General features: G+C 45.5%; 1 protein-coding gene across 10 annotated transcripts in view; it reads right to left on the reverse strand.

Annotated features, from left to right (window-relative positions):
- Window positions 1–18787, reverse strand: part of LOC137439963 (dystrophin) — a 1283433-nt gene that overhangs the window by 944530 nt on the left and 320116 nt on the right. For 7 of the 10 annotated variants that reach the window (XM_078768444.1, XM_078768439.1, XM_078768442.1 and 4 more), the window contains 4 exons: window positions 15695–15861; window positions 13636–13761; window positions 4660–4872; window positions 411–592 (listed from right to left, as the gene is read on the reverse strand). In XM_078768444.1, the coding sequence (XP_078624570.1) occupies window positions 411–592; window positions 4660–4872; window positions 13636–13761; window positions 15695–15861 (688 nt within the window). The remainder of the gene's footprint in view (window positions 1–410; window positions 593–4659; window positions 4873–13635; window positions 13762–15694; window positions 15862–18787) is intronic. The other 3 variants (XM_078768445.1, XM_078768443.1, XM_078768446.1) reach the window with 1 other exon arrangement.

Here is an 18787-nt window from a genome sequence, read left to right on the forward strand (position 1 = left end):
GGTGACAAGAACAAGCCGATTCGATTTTGATTAAAGTACGGATCCAGATCCGGCCTATCTGTGGGATACAAAACGCAAACTGTTCAGCCTGACTTGACTGGCTCTACCAAGTGACGTTTCAGTCTAAAATGTAATAAATAAATGACACCTTATGCTTGTTACAACCCATGTGCTGCTCAAAAATAACTGTTAGCCAGCAGCCATTCCCTTTGCCCTGGAGACAGATAGACTTATGGAGAAAAGTTCAGACTCAACTGGAAATTTGTCACAACTTCAATATTTCGGATACAAACAATTCTCTTCCCGGATGTAGTCCACCATACCTTCAAACGATCGTTAGTGATTAAATATTTGCAACAGTTGTCCCTTACTCCATAATTGAGAAGCATCGCAGATCATCTGAGCCTTACCTAGCCTGGCGAGCCATGCTTGCAACACGCAGACTCTCCCAGCGCGAATTGAGAAGGCCCATTTGCTCACGCACTTCACCTTCCTCTTCATTACTCAATTTGCCCTCGGCCAGCAGTTGGTTGCCCGCATGCAGAACGTTTCCCACGCTGCTCTGATGCGACGTCAACTCCAGCATGAAGCCCTGTGAGTACAAAGAATGTAAATCTAGTATCATGCACCCAATAAACAGGAAATACGTTTTTGGAAGAATTCTACGAACCAAGGGTCAAAATGGATAACAACTCCACAAAAAGAAAAAAACAAGATGGAATAAAAATAAGCAGCAAGAATCTGACATCCAATAAAAATAGATGTGGAAAACATATACGTTAGCTACAGCGGAGACCCAAAAGGTGAAAGTAGAGTATGATGATGAAAATAAAAGCAAATGGTCAAGCACAGGCCTGGTTTTTATGCCTCCGTCAACGAAGTCACCGGAGGCATTATGTTTTCAGGTTGTCCGTCCGTCCGTCCGTCCGTGATAGGTTTTCGTTACCACGATAACTTGAAAACGGCTGAAGGGATCTTAGTCAAACTTGGTGCAGGTATGTATAATGAGGTAAAGATGAACCGATTAGATTTTGGGGTCACGAGGTCAGAGGCCGAAGGTCAGAGGTCATGTTAGGTGAAAATCCTGTTACTGCGACAACTTGTGAACGAGTGATGAGATTCTAACCAACGTTGGTACACTTATGTAGAATGATGTAAAGGTGAAGTGATTATATTCTGGGGTCAAGAGGTCAAAGGTAAAAGTCTGTAATATGTCTATAACTTGAGAACGGCTGAAGTGATCTAATTCAAACTTGGTACAGGTACATATAATGATGTAAAGATTAACTGAGTAGACTTTGGGGTCAAAAGTCAAAGGTCAAAGTCAAAGTCTGTAATAGGTCTATAACTTGAGAACGGCTAAATGGATCTAATTCAAACTTGGTATAGATATGTATGATGGTGTAAAGATTAACTGATTAGATTTTGGGGTCCTGAGGTCAAAGCCGAAAGGTCAGAAGCCATGTCAGGTAAAAATCTGATAACTTGAGAACAACCGAATGGATTTGAATCAAACTTGGTACAAGTATTACAATGATGTAATAATGTGGCCGGAGGCATATCGGTCGATGTCATGACGTCAAAGAGTGTCGTTCTAGTTATTATTCAAACACCAATCCACCAATGCCATGCGATTAAGAGATCTTTATGGAAATATTACCGGAATGAATTACAGGAAGAAATCATTTTGACGGAAGCCGGTGAAGATTACCCCAACAATTGTCATCAATGAAAAAGATGCCGAAAACATTTTTCTGTCTGGTCAAAGACTGCACATGGAAATAGAATGCAATTACATTTTGATTACAAGTGCCTCTTGGGCTAGAAGTTACAAGCAAGTCCGACGTACTATAACACCGTGGTGTAGCGTTAATGGTAAAAGACACGATAACAAGTGAAATCCTGAGTCTGTGAACACAAGCAGATGTTCGGAGGTTCTGCACCTTGCATGACCCTTTTTGAAGATGATTAACGAGGTGCTCATAAGAAGAAGGAAAAACGTTTTTAAGCAAAGAACACTTTTTTAGTAGTTGGTACTGCTGTTACTGTTAGAGCCAATTCTGAAGTTGGAATTTTGAAGATCGGTTCGGATTAAGAGTTTGCGGAGATGATGACATTGTGGTGTTTAACCGTGTGCGGAAATGAAACGAAGGTGTGTGTGTGCACTGCCTGGTGAATTCCGGAGAGTTTATGAGGGTGGAGGGAGGAGTGGGAGGGGGTGTGGAGAGAGAGTTGCATAAGGGTGGAGTGGGGGCGGGGAGGGGGGTGGAGGTAGGACCAGTTGCAACTGCTAAACCAGAAATGCATCTGAAAATGCAAAGCCCGTCCACGTTCGTTTGTATTCAGAAATCATCATCTTCCTCCTCTTCCCCTTTTGCGTCTTCTTCTTCTTCTTCTTCTTCTTCTTCTTCCGTGTGCTCAAAATAACGAAAATAGTTTTTTTTAAATACAAAATTATAATTGATGATTTTATGCAGCTTTGACCATTGAGATTTAGATCGAAAAAAAACAATCTGCTTCTAACTTTTGATTGGTTAACAAATGAATTTACCCAATATGCAAATTATTAAAATTTCATTTCAATTGCATGAAAATTGATGATTTTATGTGACGCTGACCTTTGACCTTTGGACAAAATTATTTGTTTGCCTTCTCCATATTCTCATAATAAAGCTTTGGTGAAAATTTGAGGACAAAACTGAAATGGGAAAAAAGGTTACAGCTCTGACACGGACACGGACAAACACACGCATGGAGGGACACACGGACAAACACACACACTCACACACACACGGACACACACACACACACTCAGACATGGACACACACACACACACGGACACACACACACACGGACACACACACACACACGGACACACACACACACACTCAGACATGGACACACACACACACACGGACACACACACACACACACATGGGCACACACACAAACACACACATGGGCACACACGGACACACACACACGGACACACACGGACACACACACACGGACACATGGAGACATGGAGACACACACACACGGGGACACACACACACACGGGGACACACACACACGGGGACACACACACACACGGGGACACACACACACACGGACACACACACACACACACACAAACACACACAGACGCACACACACGGACGCACACAAACACACACACAAACACACACACACACAAACACACACGGACGCACACACACGGACACACACACACACGGACACACACACACACAAACACACAAGGACACCATTCACAGACTTATGGGACATTACGAGGGGCGGCTTTGACATCTCTGACAATAATTACGAGATTTGACATCTCGCCCCGAGCGTCATTTTTCCTCGATACGCCACTGCTCCAGTGTATTTGCGATCTGTTTTTAAAATTCCCACTACATGAAGAACCCAGATTGCGCATATCATATTCCCGAATATTCATATTCCCGAATGCGAATATAATATCTGAATAGTCAGGAAGCGACTCATTGTTACCCCGCAACGCCGGGTACTTTTGCTAGTATATGTATAAAAGGTAAAAAAAAAAAAAGAAAGAGCAAGGCGGAGGTAAAAAGCAACAAGTGGATTTGCAACACCAATGGCACTGCGCAACTTGACGTACATGACGTACATGACGTACATGACGTACATCCAAACAAACTTTACGCTCTGCTCACACTTTGGTTTATGAATCCGGACAGTGCAACGACAACCTTTGTGAAATTTCAAAAAGCTCATTTGTCAAGCTTGTTAGCGGATGACACTAACTCGCTGTACCACCCAAGTGCCAATTCGTACACGCGAACATACATCACAATCAGAACCAAATGGCTTCTTATTCCCATGCGAGCTCCAGAAACGATGCGCAATTGCATTTCAATCAGGTTACAAAATAATGGTGAATTTCGCTCGCATCAAGCGCACATCGTCCCATAAATGATGGTGAACGCCCTGCATTGCACATGCATCACGGGGCTTGTGTTCATGTGTACAATACACTGCCAATGGAAGTTTGCTTGGTTTTTTGGTGGTTTTTTGCTGTTGTTTTTTTGTTTTTTTAACAAATTTTATGATGCACTTCTCTCTCTTAGTTTATAAGTATAAGATTGAACAGTGATGTAGAACAGTACAGCAACTCTTTCAATTCACATGGTGCAAGCCATGGGTCAAGGTGGAGGAAATTTGGGTATGCGTGTGTCAGCTGATACCTCAGGAAGATGGATGCCCCTGCCTTGCATAACCCCAGGTCACCTGTGGGCAAGGATAACCCTAACCCTAACCCTAAAAACTCGTGTAGCTCGCAAGTCTAACGCTAACCCTAACCCTAACCCTAACCCTAACCTTACCAGGGTAACGGTCTGCAGCCATGCACTTTAAATGGTAGATGGCTCTGCACATCTGGTGGATGAGAGTCCAGTTGACTCCAACAGCATGGACGGAAGAGGATGAATTCCCCAACGGCCAAAAGAGACGGAGAGGAGTGGCGACCCCCCCCCCCCCCCCCCCATCTATACCACACTTACCCGGGTGTACTCGCCATAGAGAGGCAATGCCATCATTGCCCGCGGAAACTCGACATCATCATCAGCATCAATTACATCGAGAATGAAACACAGAGTGATCAAAATTCAGGTTACACTTGCCTCGTGGCTATGAAATTGCTCTTTGACCTCCTCCACGTCAGTGGAAATCTCAGGTTGGGCCTGAAGGTTGTCCTCCGCAGACAGCAACCAAGCCAGCACCTCCTCCAGCGCCGCCTGGTAGCTCTCGAGATCCACATCGGTCTCGAGCTCTGTAATGGTGCTGGGTGTCTCGGGTCTGGAGCCACCGCTTTCTTCCTCCTCTGGGGTCACGGGCTGGGTGGTTGTGATTGAGAGGTGGGGAAGATATTTGTAATCTGGCATTCATCCGTAATATAAGGTCAGTGTGCTACCTGCAGTGAGATTGCAAAATCTCAAATCAATAACTTCACCTACTTTTGATATAACCAACGACCTCGTCAAAATAAAGAAACCGGTCATTTTAGTAATCTAGACCTCACGTCTTGGCTCCAGAAGTACAGGAGACCTGTCAAAAGGCATTAACAGTCTTTTGTATTCACAGCACATCCTCATCGTGCAAACAAATCTTTAGCGGGGATAATTAATAATTTTTCAGTCATCCCACCAAAGAATGATGACAGGAAAAAGCACATCACGGGCAGAGATTAATCACAAAGGGCGATGATATTAGAGGTTTGCTGAGGGGTTGCAATGCATCTTACAGTTACACTAGCAATTTCAACAACACCAAGCAGCAACATTACTCCATTATCCTGATGGGAATTGTGGTTGCGCTTTTTTCTCTCAAAATTATACATTTGTTATAAATTAAATTACCCTTTTCCGGCTCTCAGTCAATGTGATCTCATTTGGGTGAACATAACTCACCACAAACATTCAGCAAAGAGTGACGTGTTAAGGATGAATGGACGTTTCCAAATAACGCAGTGGCGCCTTGGAAATCAGCCATTCCAACCACAAATTGGCGTTACGAAAAGAAAAATGGCCAGGTGTGACATCATGGGCCCTCCGTTGTTAACAAGTGGAGAAAAATAACACCTATTTACAACCTGTGAACTATTTTTTCAAAAAACTGTTGAAAAAGTTGATTTTTATTTTTATTCTTGAAAACTGTGGCTTCGTTTTATGGTAAACGCACTTTTATAGCCTCACTCCCAAATACGTCATAAATCAAAGGCTCACTATTTATAGGGGGGTTTTCTTCTTAACGCTGGTAGGATTTATATTTGCATTTCCTTAGAACATATTCAGAAGAATGGATTAAATTGAGAATTTTGCCATTGATCTAAACATAATGCCCCATAATATGTCAGTATAATTGTGTTTTTTTAGAATTTTTTACAAAATAGTTAAAAATGAAAAGCTGAAATATCTCGAGTCAATAAGGATTCAACCCCTTTCCTACGACACTCCAAATTTAGCTCAGGTGCATCCAATTTCCTTTGATCATCCTTGAGATGTCTCTACAACTTGATTGGAACACACCTGTGGCGAATTCAATTGATTGGACATGATTTAGAAAGAAACACACCTTTCTATTTATGGTTCCACAGGTGGCAGTGCACGTCAGAGCAGAAACTCTAGCAAGAAGCTCAAGGAACTGTCCGGAGAACTCCGAGATAGAATTGTGAGGAGGTCTCGATCTGGGGAAGGGCATAAAACAATTTCTAGAATGTTGAAACTTCCCAAGAGCACAGTGAGCTCCATCACATGGAAATGGAAAGAATGTGGAGCTACTCAGACTCTTCCTCGAGCTGGCCATCTGACCAAACTGAGCAACCGGGAACAAAGTACCAAGGTCAGGGAGGTGATGAAGAACCCAAAGACCACTCTGACGGAACTACAGAGTTCCTTGGATTAGATGGGAGAACCTGCCGGAAGGACAACAGTCTCTGCAGCACTTCACAAATCTAGGCTTGATTGGAGAGTGACCAGACGGAAGCCACTGCTGAGAAAAATGCACATGACAGCACGCCTGGAGTTTACGTGAAAATCTCAGAGCATGAGGCAAAATACTCTGTGGTCTGATGAGACGAAAATTGAACTCTTTGGTCTGAATGTAAAACGCTATGTCTGGTGGAAACCAAGCACAGCTCATCAGCCATCTAAAACCATCCCTACCGTGAAGAATGGTGGTGGCAGCATCACGCTATGGGGATGCTTTTCAGCGGCAGGGATTGAGAGACATATAAGGATAGAGGGAACAATGAATGGCGTCAAATACAGACAAATCCTTGAGGAGAACCTGTTTCAGAGTGCAAAAGACCTGAGACTGTGGCGAAGATTTACGTTCCAACAGGACAATGACCCCAAGCATACAGCCAAAGCAACACTGGAATGGCTTCAGAACAAGAATGTGAGAGTCGTTGAGTTGCCCGGCCAAAGCCCAGACTTGAATCCCATTGATAATCTCTGTAAAGACTTGAAGATTGCTGTTCACCAACGCTCCACATTGAACTTCACAGAGCTCGCTCCCCATTTCACCCACGCTCCCCAACTTGCAAGAAAGAATTGAAGAAACTCCTCAAATAAAGATGTGCAAAACTGATACAGACAAACCCAAGAAGACACGAAGCTGTAATCGCTGCCAAAGGCGTTTCTACAAAGTATTGAATTAGGGGGTTTAATACTTATGTAAATTAGATATTTCTGTATTTCATTTTTAATTATTTCGTGAATATTTCTAAAAAAACAAAATTTCCACTTTGACATTATGGTGTATTATTTGTCGATCAGTGACAAAAAATCTCAACTTAATCCATTTTAAATTCAGGCTGTAACAACAAAATGTGAAAAAGTCAAGGGGTGTGAGTACTTTCTGAAGGCAATGTGCATGTCGTCCTTCAAGGGATTGAACGAGTTCCAAGAACATGGAAATGACACAAATACTCTGCCCCATTGTTGTTGTTTAGCCCTGGACAGTTCTCTCGAACCACAGCACGGACATTGCTGATCGATCTCCCAGGAGCGACCCAGAGATCCCCCATATCAAAGATGGTGTACGCCAGCCTTCGTGAAGCCAGGTCCATGAGAGAGACAAGAGGGAGTGGGCCAGTCCATGGGGAACAGCCAGCGTTATGACCATGGTCACACTGCCCTGACAAATCCGGGCAGAAGGGATGAGTTGGGATGATTTGGCCCCCGCCTTGCATTACACGATGCAACCACCGCAAAGAGGCATCCCCGGTAGTTTTCTCTGCACTGTTATACGCAATACAGGAAGCATGAACATATACATCTGAAATGTAGCAGATTCAAAATGCTTCCTTCTCTGTCATGTCCAAACTCAGGCTGAGCTGTCACCTTGTTCATTAATGCCTAGTTTTGTTTTAAAGGTCCTTATGTTCCGCCGGCTGATGAATGTAAAGGAAGAGCAAAAACAAATTTTGCTTTGGAAAGCAAACATGACTAACATGATAAAAAGTATTATCACTTTTTGGGCAAGTACTGATGCCTCTTTCAATACTCCAACTAACCTTGAGGCAATTATGGGAAAAACTTAAACATGCTAACATATGTCCTCAACAAATTAATAACTACAGCGAAGTCGATGGCGCACCATCACAAATCCCCATGCTTCCCTTCCGGCCCACAACTCTCGAATATCAAATTTGAGTTAAAACAATTCCGTTTTGACCCCTGTGATGCCAAGTCTCCACCCACTGGGGCATGAAACGGGGGTGAAATCCAAAAAATCGTTACAATATATTTCATGTGTCCCTAATGTTGTTTCATCAAACATCAAACATGCACAAAGTTTCATCAAAAACATTTTAAAATGTGCCCGTAATTGCATTTTTCGGTATTTGACCCCGCTCCAGGGGACGGAACCAAAAATGATACTGCCCTCGCACCTTCTTGTCATGTGGAGATCATAACGACCAAGTCTGGTGAATTTCTGCACAACTGTTTAGGAGGAGATCGCGTGACGGACGGACGGACAGACACACGGACGGACAGAGCCGATTACAATATCCCCCAGTTTTTTTAAAACGTGGGTATAATAATACTGCAACTCGCTGTGTGTGATCTACACCTAGAACCCGAAAGATTGCTGATCATTGCCTGGATGATGTAATCGACTAGACCTAAATCATTGCGATCTCCCGTGACAAAACTGTGTCTAGGCCTGTTACTTTCGTATGACAAACAGGTTGGGAGCCTGTCTGCATTCCAGTGTTTCCCATTTGATCTTGCACCCACAGCCTTCTCTTGGCTCTGTCCCTCACAGGTTTCTGCAGGGGGAACACGGTCTGCGAGTAATCCTCCTTTCCTTTTTAATACATGGTCAAGGCCTGTGGAAGAGCTATGATACAGAACAGATCAGGACACTACACTAAGGAAACAGCAGGGTGGAGGGAGAAAGTAGACAGAGCCGGACAAACAAGAGATGCAGGTACCGATTAGGGGTAGTGGAGAACGCAACGAGTGGACAAGATGGATACATAAGTGAACTCTTGGGAGGGTGGTTCAACAGGTGTAGAAAAGATCATGGCTTTGGATGGGGGATGACCTGAGATTGTGGTGGACAGCTATCTTGAGCCTATCAATAAGATTGAATAGGTGTGGAAGGTGGTTCCACAGGTCGAAAAAGAGGAATAAATGAATGGAGGTGAGTAGTGGATCCAGATTATGGTCGTTGAGGAGGTTGCTGGTGGGGGCATGCATCCTACAGATACACTACATGGCCAAAAGTATGCCGACACCCCTTCTAATTAGTGGATTCGGCTGTTTCCGCCACACCCATTGCTGACAGGTATATATAATCAAGCACACAGCCATGGAATCTCCATAGACAAACATTGGCAGTAGAATGGGCCCTACTGAAGAGCTCAGTGACTTTCAACGTGGCACCGTCATAGGATGCCACCTTTCCAACAAGTCAGTTTATCAAATTTCTGCCCTGCGAGAGCTGCCCCGGTCAACTGTAAGTGCTGTTATTGTGAAGTGGAAACGTCTAGGAGCAGCAACAGCTCAGCCGCAAAGTGATAGGCCACAAAAGCTCACAGAACAGGACCGCCAAGTGCTGAAGCGTGTAGTGCATAAAAATCGTAAAGTTCGCCAACTGTAAAGTTTGGTGGAGGAGGAATAATGGTCTGGGGCTGTTTTTCGTGGTTCGGGCTCAGCCCCTTCGTTCCCGTGAAGGGAAATCTTAACGCTACAGCATACAATGACATTCTAGACGATTGTGTGTTTCCAACCTGGTGGCAACAGTTTGGGGAAGGCCCTTTCCTGTTTCAGCATGGCAATGCCCCGTGCACAAAGCGAGGTCCATACAGAAATTGTTTGTCGAGATCGGTGTGGAAGAACTTGACTGGCCTGCACAAAGACCTGACCTCAACCCCATCGAACACCTTTGGGATGAATTGGAACGTCGACTGCGAGCCAGGCCTAATCACCCAACATCAGTGCCCGACCTCACTAATGCTCTTGTGGCTGAATGGAAGCAAATCCCTGCAGCAATATTCCAACATCTCATGGAAAGCCTTCCCAGAACAGTGGAGGCTGTTATAGCAGCAATGGGGTAAGGGGGGAGGGGGGGGAGGGGGCAACTCCATATTAATGCCCATGATTTTGGAATGAAATGTTCGACGAGCACATACGGGTGTGAAGTTTGGGTGTCCACATAGTTTTAGCTATGTAGTGTACCTGAGGGTGGGGCGAACAAAGTATGGAGAGGACAGAGGTTGAAAGACCAGAAGTGAGGTGAAAGAAGACAGAGAACACCGACCTGTCTGATGGTGAAGTGATAGGGCCATAGACTCAGCTTCATTGTGAGAAATTCAAATTATGTTGAAGGCCTTGGCTTCCATGACATCAAGCTGAGCACAATGTGAAACAGGGGAGCCATCCCAGGGAGGAGAGCAATACTCCATCAAGCTGTGGCCAAAGGCTTTGTAGGTGTATAGGAGCTCAGGTGTGCCTCTTCGTGTTAAACTCCCAAAATCCAGGCTCATTGCTCATCCCGACTCATTTGTTCCTCTTTTCTCTGGTCTGTGGAACCATTTCCCCCAATCTCTTCAATCCCATTCTTCCATCCAGGGTTTCAAGACATCTGTTTACCACTCCCGTACCTCAGGTCATCCTCCATCCATACTCATGAACCCTTTTACCCCAAATGACCCCATTCCCAGGCACTCCCCTTTTCAGGTTATCGTGATCTTCTCGTTTGTTAGTTGTTGGTTCGTTTGTTCCTTTTCCATTTCATCCCCCGTTTTCCATTCTTCTTCTTGCTGTATTTCACCTTGTGCACAGCTTGCTCACCCCATGTATCCTTCTCTCCTTCCCTTGATCTCACTCTCGCTTCTACTCGGTTGTTGGCCTTTCCAGTTTGTTCCATTCCATTCTGCTCTAGCTCCTCCACGAGCCTCGACCATGCATACAAATAAGGTTTTGTCTGGTGATTATATGACAAGGACAGTGACAGTGCTGCTGTGAAACAGAGTCATTGGCAAGGAGGGAGTAGGGATGGCAAGGTGGAAGGCAGGGGTGGATTGGGGGAAGGAAGAGGGTGAACAGATGAATACTTCCTTTATGAGAGTTCATGTGTAATTGTTCATTCACTATATCACAAGGAAACATTGAAAAAGTTCAAACTTCCTGCATCTCAATCCGACGTCTCATCGCACGTCTGGCCCACAAGTATCGGGTATTTTTTGAATGGGCCTTTGTATTTCTTGTTATCGGTTTGCAAGGCCTGCTTTGGTCTCTTGGCAATTCCAAAGAGCATATCAGGTTTAAATATTAGAATGTGAACAAGAATGTATAAAAACGAGGAAGGTAAATAAACATAATGAGGTGGTAGTATTTGTTTATGTATTGTGCTATATATTCATATTATTTGGGGAGGTTGAATCTTGTCCACTATCGTTGGTTTGTCTATGCATGGGATCAGGTCAAGAAGTTTCCCCCCTAAACACTACAATTGGAGGCAGAAACAAGGCCGATTCCAATAGCATCATGGAGCACACCCGCTGCTTGGAAAACGGAGTCACACTGAACATGGTCGGAGAATCACAGAACAAGGATCCATGCTTTTCTTCGGAGCAGGACCTTCGTATGATGGGAAAACGTTTGTAGGTAAACCTTTTGACCCCTCCTGCGCACCATAGGGTCCCACATATGAACTCTGACAAAATCATGATGGAATGCTTACCACCTGCCTCCTGCTTCCATGTCTAATGCATTCCCCTTCTCTCACATCCCCATTTCTCCTCCAACTGACCTCTATCTCCCATCTCCAACATCTTTCTTTTTTTAACCCCTACCAACCAACAACCCCTCAAAATATATGTAGCTGGCCCCTAGCAACAAGTACAAAAGGAGTCTAGCACAACAAGGTATCTATCTGAGCAATCAGGTGCATAAAGATACACATCATGAGCAGCAAGCTATGTTTTCAGGTTCAAATAAAGACAAACAGCGAAAGGGTGAGCACAGGTACGTTCATTCTTCCACGCACGGAAACTGAAAAGAATGTCTCGTGTTCCTTTGAAATTTCCGATCATATATTGATAACTGGTATAAGTAACCGGCGTTGCCGGGTGGGGGAGGGGGGGAGGAGAGGGGATTGGAGGGGGGAGTGGGTAGTGGGAAAGGGGCGAAGGGGAGGGGGTAAGGGGAGGGGAGGGGGGAAGGGGAGAGGAGGAGGGGAGAGGAGGGGAAGGGGGGGGGAGGGTGGTGAGGGGAAGGGGATGGCAGGGGGGAGGATGGAGGGGATGGGAGGGGGAGGATGGAGGGGATGGGAGGGGGAAGAGGGTCTTTGACATCGAAGCCTGGTGTTGGCTTAGCGGTTAGGGTGCCGGATTGGGATCTTAGGATCCTGGGTTCAAATCCCTGTCGATCGCTGAATTAACACCAGGGGGGTTGACTCAGCCTGTCCCCCTGTCATCCTTCCAAGGTCGGCAAATTGAGTACCAGTTCATTGGTAATTCCCTGTGTGTCGCAAGAGGTGAGGAAGGGCATCTGGCCGTAAAACATTGCTTCAAAAAGGGGACCAAGGTGCCCGAAAAAGGCCAACCCCTGCTCTGTGGGGAAAAATGGCCTCTAAAGGTGGTTCTGCTTGTTCTTGTTAACTACGTACGCAAATCATTCACCGATTTTGTCATAACCCGTCCATAACTTTTTGAGATATCATGCTATGTGTCGTATTTGGCCCTATCACTCAATGGTGAAGAATCACTTTTAAAATTCTTATATCCTGATCTGGATCAAGATATTCACCAAAATCTAATTATTTCGTCCTCGTCACACACCCAACCTGGCCACCAAGTTTTGTCTGAACCTGTCCACAACTTGTCGAGATATCCTGTTCACAGTCAGGCAAACAGACACACAGGGGTGAAAATATAACCTCCGTCCACTTTAGGTCGCGAAGGTAACAACGATAAACATTCATCAAGCATTTCCCTTTCCGATGAGCTGTTAAAACTTTCACAAAGGAACGACGCAACAACAACATCCTTTTAAAATGTTCCGACAAACTTCCGACACTGCTGGGATTGAAAACATTCGCACCAGACTATGATGTAAAACTCTGCATCGGATGGAATGGCACGGGAAGCATAAAGCACATCACACTGGGATGAGAAGGGCATCGCTTAAGACTTAAGGGGCTACCTTGAGCTATGCAGGTAAGTGCAGTCAACCATGGGGACAGGCAGAAGGAAGCACGTCATCAGGCAGAGTGGAGTTACTGATGTGCGGACGATAGTAACTCGCAGGCAAAGGACAGTTACTGTGTTACCATGCGGGAGGTAGACACTCTCAAGCACCACACAGATCTCAAGGCATAATTTCAGTCAGCAATGTGGATGTGGGCATCCTTTGTGCAACCCGTTCCGAACCTGAACGGCCAAATTTCCTCTTCCGTTTAGCATCTCGGCATTGGGCAGCCCATAACAATTATACACCGTCCAATTAGAGTAGCGACCACCAAAATGGCGGCATAGCTCATTGCTGACCCAAACTATTTCAGTAAACCAGGCAAGGGAAGTTGTATTAATGCCAGGTGAACACTGCCAGTTCGGCAACATGAACCACAGGCGGTGGACAGACCTTTCCAGACAGCCCACGCCTCTGTCTGTGAGGAGAGTGGACGAAGACCTGCTGGGTGTAGACGTAGGATTTGTAGCGAGGTTTGGGAGAGGCCGAAGCTCGAGCCTGACCCAAACTAACAGTAATCTGCTTGGAGGAAGGGGCAGAGTTATGAAGGAATCAAGACAGAAAATGATGGAAGTAGCAAGAGGGATGTGGATGTGCTCGAAGAAGTGAAGGAAGACAAAGCGAGTGCGTGATAGAGGCTTCAAGGGTGAGGTGTTTAAAGCAGAACAAATAGAGGAAGGTATGATTAAATAACAGGAAAAAGGAAAAGCAGAGAGCAATGTGAGATTTGCATTTACACAGGTGCTCGTCAAGGCCCGTGGAATGCGTCAATGCAAAAAGAGCAAAAATGTCAAACCGTTGAGCAAAACGAGCAGGTGTGGCAAGAAACAGAAAACATGAAATGTAAGATGATGATCAAGGACAAGTGGAATCGATTGTGAATAAATAAATAACATTTTAGATGCAAAACGCCATAAGAAGGCAGCACTTGTCACGAGTCATGGAGGAATAACTATGTGGTAGCAATTTCCTCTGCAACAAAACAAAGGGATGACAGGAGGAAAATATGGGTGGAGTTGAGTTGTCAGCCAAGGAGAGGCAAAGCTGGAGGTAACAAGCGTTACGCCTCGGTCCCCCGTCGGGGAAGTGATGTGAGTTGACAAAGTGGAAGACGCAGAAAACATGCTATGATATGATATTTCGCTCACAAGGTTCAGACATACATGGAGGCGGCCATCTTGGATTTTGACGTGGCGACCCAATTTTCAATAGCGTTCTTCCTTATGCCGCGATACACCCACACACCAAATTAGAAGTTGGTACTTCGCTTATTTTTCAAGATATTTCGCTCACAAGGTTCAGACATATATATGGTGGCGGCCATCTTGGATTTTGACGTGGCGACCCAATTTTCAATAGCGTTCTTCCTTATGCCGAGATACACCCACACACCAAATTAGAAGTTGGTACTTTGCTTATTTTTCAAGATATTCATCTCACAAGGTTCAGACATACATGGCGGCGGCCATCTTGGATTTTGACGTGGCGACCCAATTTTAAACAGCGTTCTTCCTGATGCCGAGATACACCCACACACCAAATTAGAAGTTGGTACTTCGCTTATTTTTCAAGATATTCATCTCACAAGGTTCAGACATATATGGCATCAGACATACATGGCGGCGGCCATCTTGGATTTTGACGTGGGTTGCACCCACACACAAAATTAGAAATTACGCATGCACGCACGCACGCACGCATGCAGGCCCGCACGCACACACGCACGCCCGCACGGACGGACGGAAGTCCCCCTTTCGCTCCGCTGTGCGACGGGGAACAAAAAGGCAAAGCAGGAGGTAAAAAGGTAAAGCTGGAGGTAAAAAGGTAAAGCAGGAGGTAAAAAGCATTAAAAACTAGGAGGAAATTGCTATCTCCAAGATGTCCGCCATCACCGCAGAGGCTCTGTGTTTGAGCGTGTTCTCTGGTCTTGGTTGATCTTGGCCTACACTGATATCCATGATCACTACATAATCATACAGCTGTTTCTCATCATCTACGAATTGGTGCGTCATAAATTTGATTGCGCTTTAGCTGGCAACTGCTCCGATTGGTCGCTGTGGCATAACCCGATTGTTGGACTGAAGCTGAAAATGGGGGAAAAACGAAGTGTGAAAAACAACAAACTTTTAAAGATCAATGGCATCTGCTGATCGTGGATGCACGATGTGGTCCGTGTCCCATGATATACATGTTGCACTTCAAAAAGTAAATATTTTAAGCCAGATAGAAGTCTTAAGCTCTGGAAACTTCTGAGGAAAATAAAATACACAAAAGAAAGAAGGAGAGGGAATGTGAAAGAAAACAAAAAGAAAAGGATTTGGACTAAAGAAAGAGAATAAGGAAAGGATGTTGGCGTGAGTAGGAAAGTAAGGCAAGGGGAAAGAATGGGAGCATACATACGTACATAGTGGGTGGGGTTGTTAAAATTTCCTCCATTCTTTGTGAGGCTCACCTGTTGTGAATACCTCTGCTGGCTTTCATCAACAGCGGGAACAGGTTTCCGGGTCAGGGAATCAACTTCTCGAATGGCCTCCATGGAAACACGCTTGGGTAGCACTTGGAAGAAGGACGTCACATACAACAAGATAGACTTCTTGTCTGGATGTGCCATCTCCACATCTGAAAAAACACACCAGGAGGCATTCCCAGAACGTGAACCCTCGACTATTCGGCTATCACGCTTCTCTCAGACCTGACCTTCCACCCTCATTCTTTACCAAGTGGACCTTAAAATTTCTGCTCAAACAGACCAAAACATTTTCAGCTTCCCTTGAAGCAACTGTTTGCAAATTCACATGAGAAATTGCAAAAAAAATCAATTGGATCAATACAAAAGGTGACGACACAAATCTATAACTCATCTGATGTACAGTCAGTTTGCTTCCGTGCACGAATCGTAATGTAAATGAATATACAATCATTGCTGAAATGGAGGTATTTGTTTTCCCACGTGGATTAGAACTAGCTTTCATCCTAGTTAATCAAAGGAGACCATGTTGATTTGACTCTTGAAATAATACCTAAAAGCTCAAAACACAAAACAAAAGGGTATAGCATTTAGGGAATAATCATATTCTTAGGTTTGAGTTCCCTTGAAAGGAACTCGAACACATTTGGAGACTGTTAGTCCCATCAGGCCTGCACAATGTGTTACATATTTATGTGAATGTATGTGAATTACCATGCAGGTGTTTGCTTCCGTGTGTAGTATATTAAGTTGTGGTGTAGTTGTTGTGGTTGGAGGGTCAGAAGCCCTTCTGAAAGAGTGGCAGGAAACGGAAGTGGCCGGAAGCGGAAGTGACGGGAAACGGAGGAGAAAAGACACGAGGGAAAGGAAGGCTTCTTCTTCCTCGCCCCGCGACGACGAGAAGGTGGAATCGACCTTACGCTGCGCGGAAAACGCGCCGTTGCGAAACGTCTAGCGAGAGGAGTTACCTGGGCGGTAAATACCTTTGGACACGTCCAGTCACTGTGAGTTCGTGCACGAAACCAAGCGTCCGGGACAGTTTGCCCCGTCTACAAAGACGCGTACGGGTCCGCACGTTGGGCCTCGCTCGCGTCGGAAGCCGCGCTGGGTTTTGCCCCGTCTACAAAGACGCGTACGGGTCCGCACGTTGGGCCTCGCTCGCGTCGGAAGCCGCGCTGGGTTTTTGCCCATCTACAAGGACGCGTAAGAGTCGCACTTGGGGCCTCGCGCACGTTGGACGCCGCGCTGGGTTTGCCCCGTGGCTTGGCAAGGAGGTGCGCTGCAGCCGCGGCCCCAGTCCGAGACGGCACGTTTAGAGCACGTCCGCCCGGGGCTCGTTCAACCGCCCGTGTGCGGAGAGGAGAGACATTGACCACGGAGGGAGTCAGGAGTGGGGCTCACGTGAGGAATGTATAAGATTAAGATGGCCATCTTAGAGTTTGTGTAGATGAGTTCACATGGTTGTAATATTGATTGTGCATTGTTGATGGTTGTTGATTGCTCAGTGAATATATTATTGATTATTCCGGATCCTTGGTGTGGGGTTTCTTCTTGACCGGAATTCATATTGATTGCGTTACGAAAGCGTATAAACCATATATCTTTCTGGCGGGGTCCCTCCCACGGTCCGGGGGTCACCAAGACCAGGTAGTTACCGGGAGGACCACGTAATAGAATTGGGGGCTCGTCCAAATTACGATTTGCGGTTTCGCAATTGGGTCTACGTCCGGGATCTAAAAGTGTATAAAATAATAAAATAATAATATTTTTGGTAATTAAAATTTATTAATTAATTATTAATTGGTAATATTTTTTTTTGAGAAATTGGGGAAAGTCTTGGGGTGAAGGTTAACAGGTGTTAACGATAGGCACCATGGCGTTTGTGGCACAGAACTTTGGGGTAACCCCGAGTGAGGCACAGTTCCGAGCGTTGCTAAAGTCGGATCTCTTGAAATTGGCCAAACATTTTAACTTGGAGGTCCGAACTAATTTGAGGAAGGCAGAGTTGCAGGCCACGGTGATACAATCTATGGTGGGATTAGGAACATGGGACGAGTTAGCCTGGGAGTGGCTACCCGAAGAACCAGAAGACGTGGAGCTCCGGAAACTGGAGTTGCAATTACGGAGCCAGGAACGGATCAAAGAAGAAGAAAGGAAAGCAGAAGAGAGAAGAGAAGAGAAGCAAGCAGAGGAAAGGAGAGTGGAACGAGAACTCCAGGAAAGGTTAAAAGAAGAAGAAAGGAAAGCAGAAGAGAGGAGAGAAGAGAAACAAGCAGAGGAAAGGAGAGTGGAACGAGAACTCCAGGAAAGGTTAGCAGAAGAAGAAAGGAAAGCAGAGGAGAGGAGAGAAGAGAAACAAGCAGAGGAAAGGAGAGTGGAAAGAGAACTCCAGGAAAGAAGAGAAAAGGAACAAGCAGAGGAAAGGAGAGCTGCAAGGGACCTCGAAGCAGAGGAGAGAAAAGCGGAAAGGGAATTAAAGGAACGTGACATGGAGCTTCAGCAAGAAATCAAAGTCAAGGAGCTGGAGTTAATGAGAGAACGGGGAGAGGCACCACCCTTGCTGACGGGGTCGACACCTCACCAGAAAACCTGGGATGTGGGCAGACATGTGAGGCTGGTTCCACCGTTCAGTGAAAAGGAAGTCGCGAAATTCTTCCCACACTTTGAGAAAGTGGCTCGACAATTAAACTGGCCGGAGGAGGCCTGGACCATACTCGTACAAAGTGTGCTGGTGGGGAAAGCTCAGGAAATTTATTCGGCGCTACCAATGGACCAATGTGCAGATTATGAGGTACTGAAGAAGCACATCCTCAAGGCCTATGAGTTGGTTCCGGAAGCTTACAGGCAAAAATTCAGGAATGCCAGGAAGAGGGAGAGTGAGACCCATGTGGAGTTTGCCAGAGTGAAAGAAAACATGTTTGATCGGTGGTGTGAGTCAAAAGGAGTCGGGAAAGACTTCGAGACATTGCGGGACTTGATCCTGGTGGAGGAATTCCAGCAGTGTGTCCACGAGGACATCAAAGTGTACCTGCAGGAAAAGAAGGTACCAAAGTTGTGGGACGCAGCCACCATGGCAGA

The sequence above is a fragment of the Myxine glutinosa genome, chromosome 14 (genome assembly GCF_964187855.1).
Source record: "Myxine glutinosa chromosome 14, kmMyxGlut1.1, whole genome shotgun sequence".
NCBI classification, from domain to species: Eukaryota; Metazoa; Chordata; class Myxini; order Myxiniformes; family Myxinidae; genus Myxine; species Myxine glutinosa.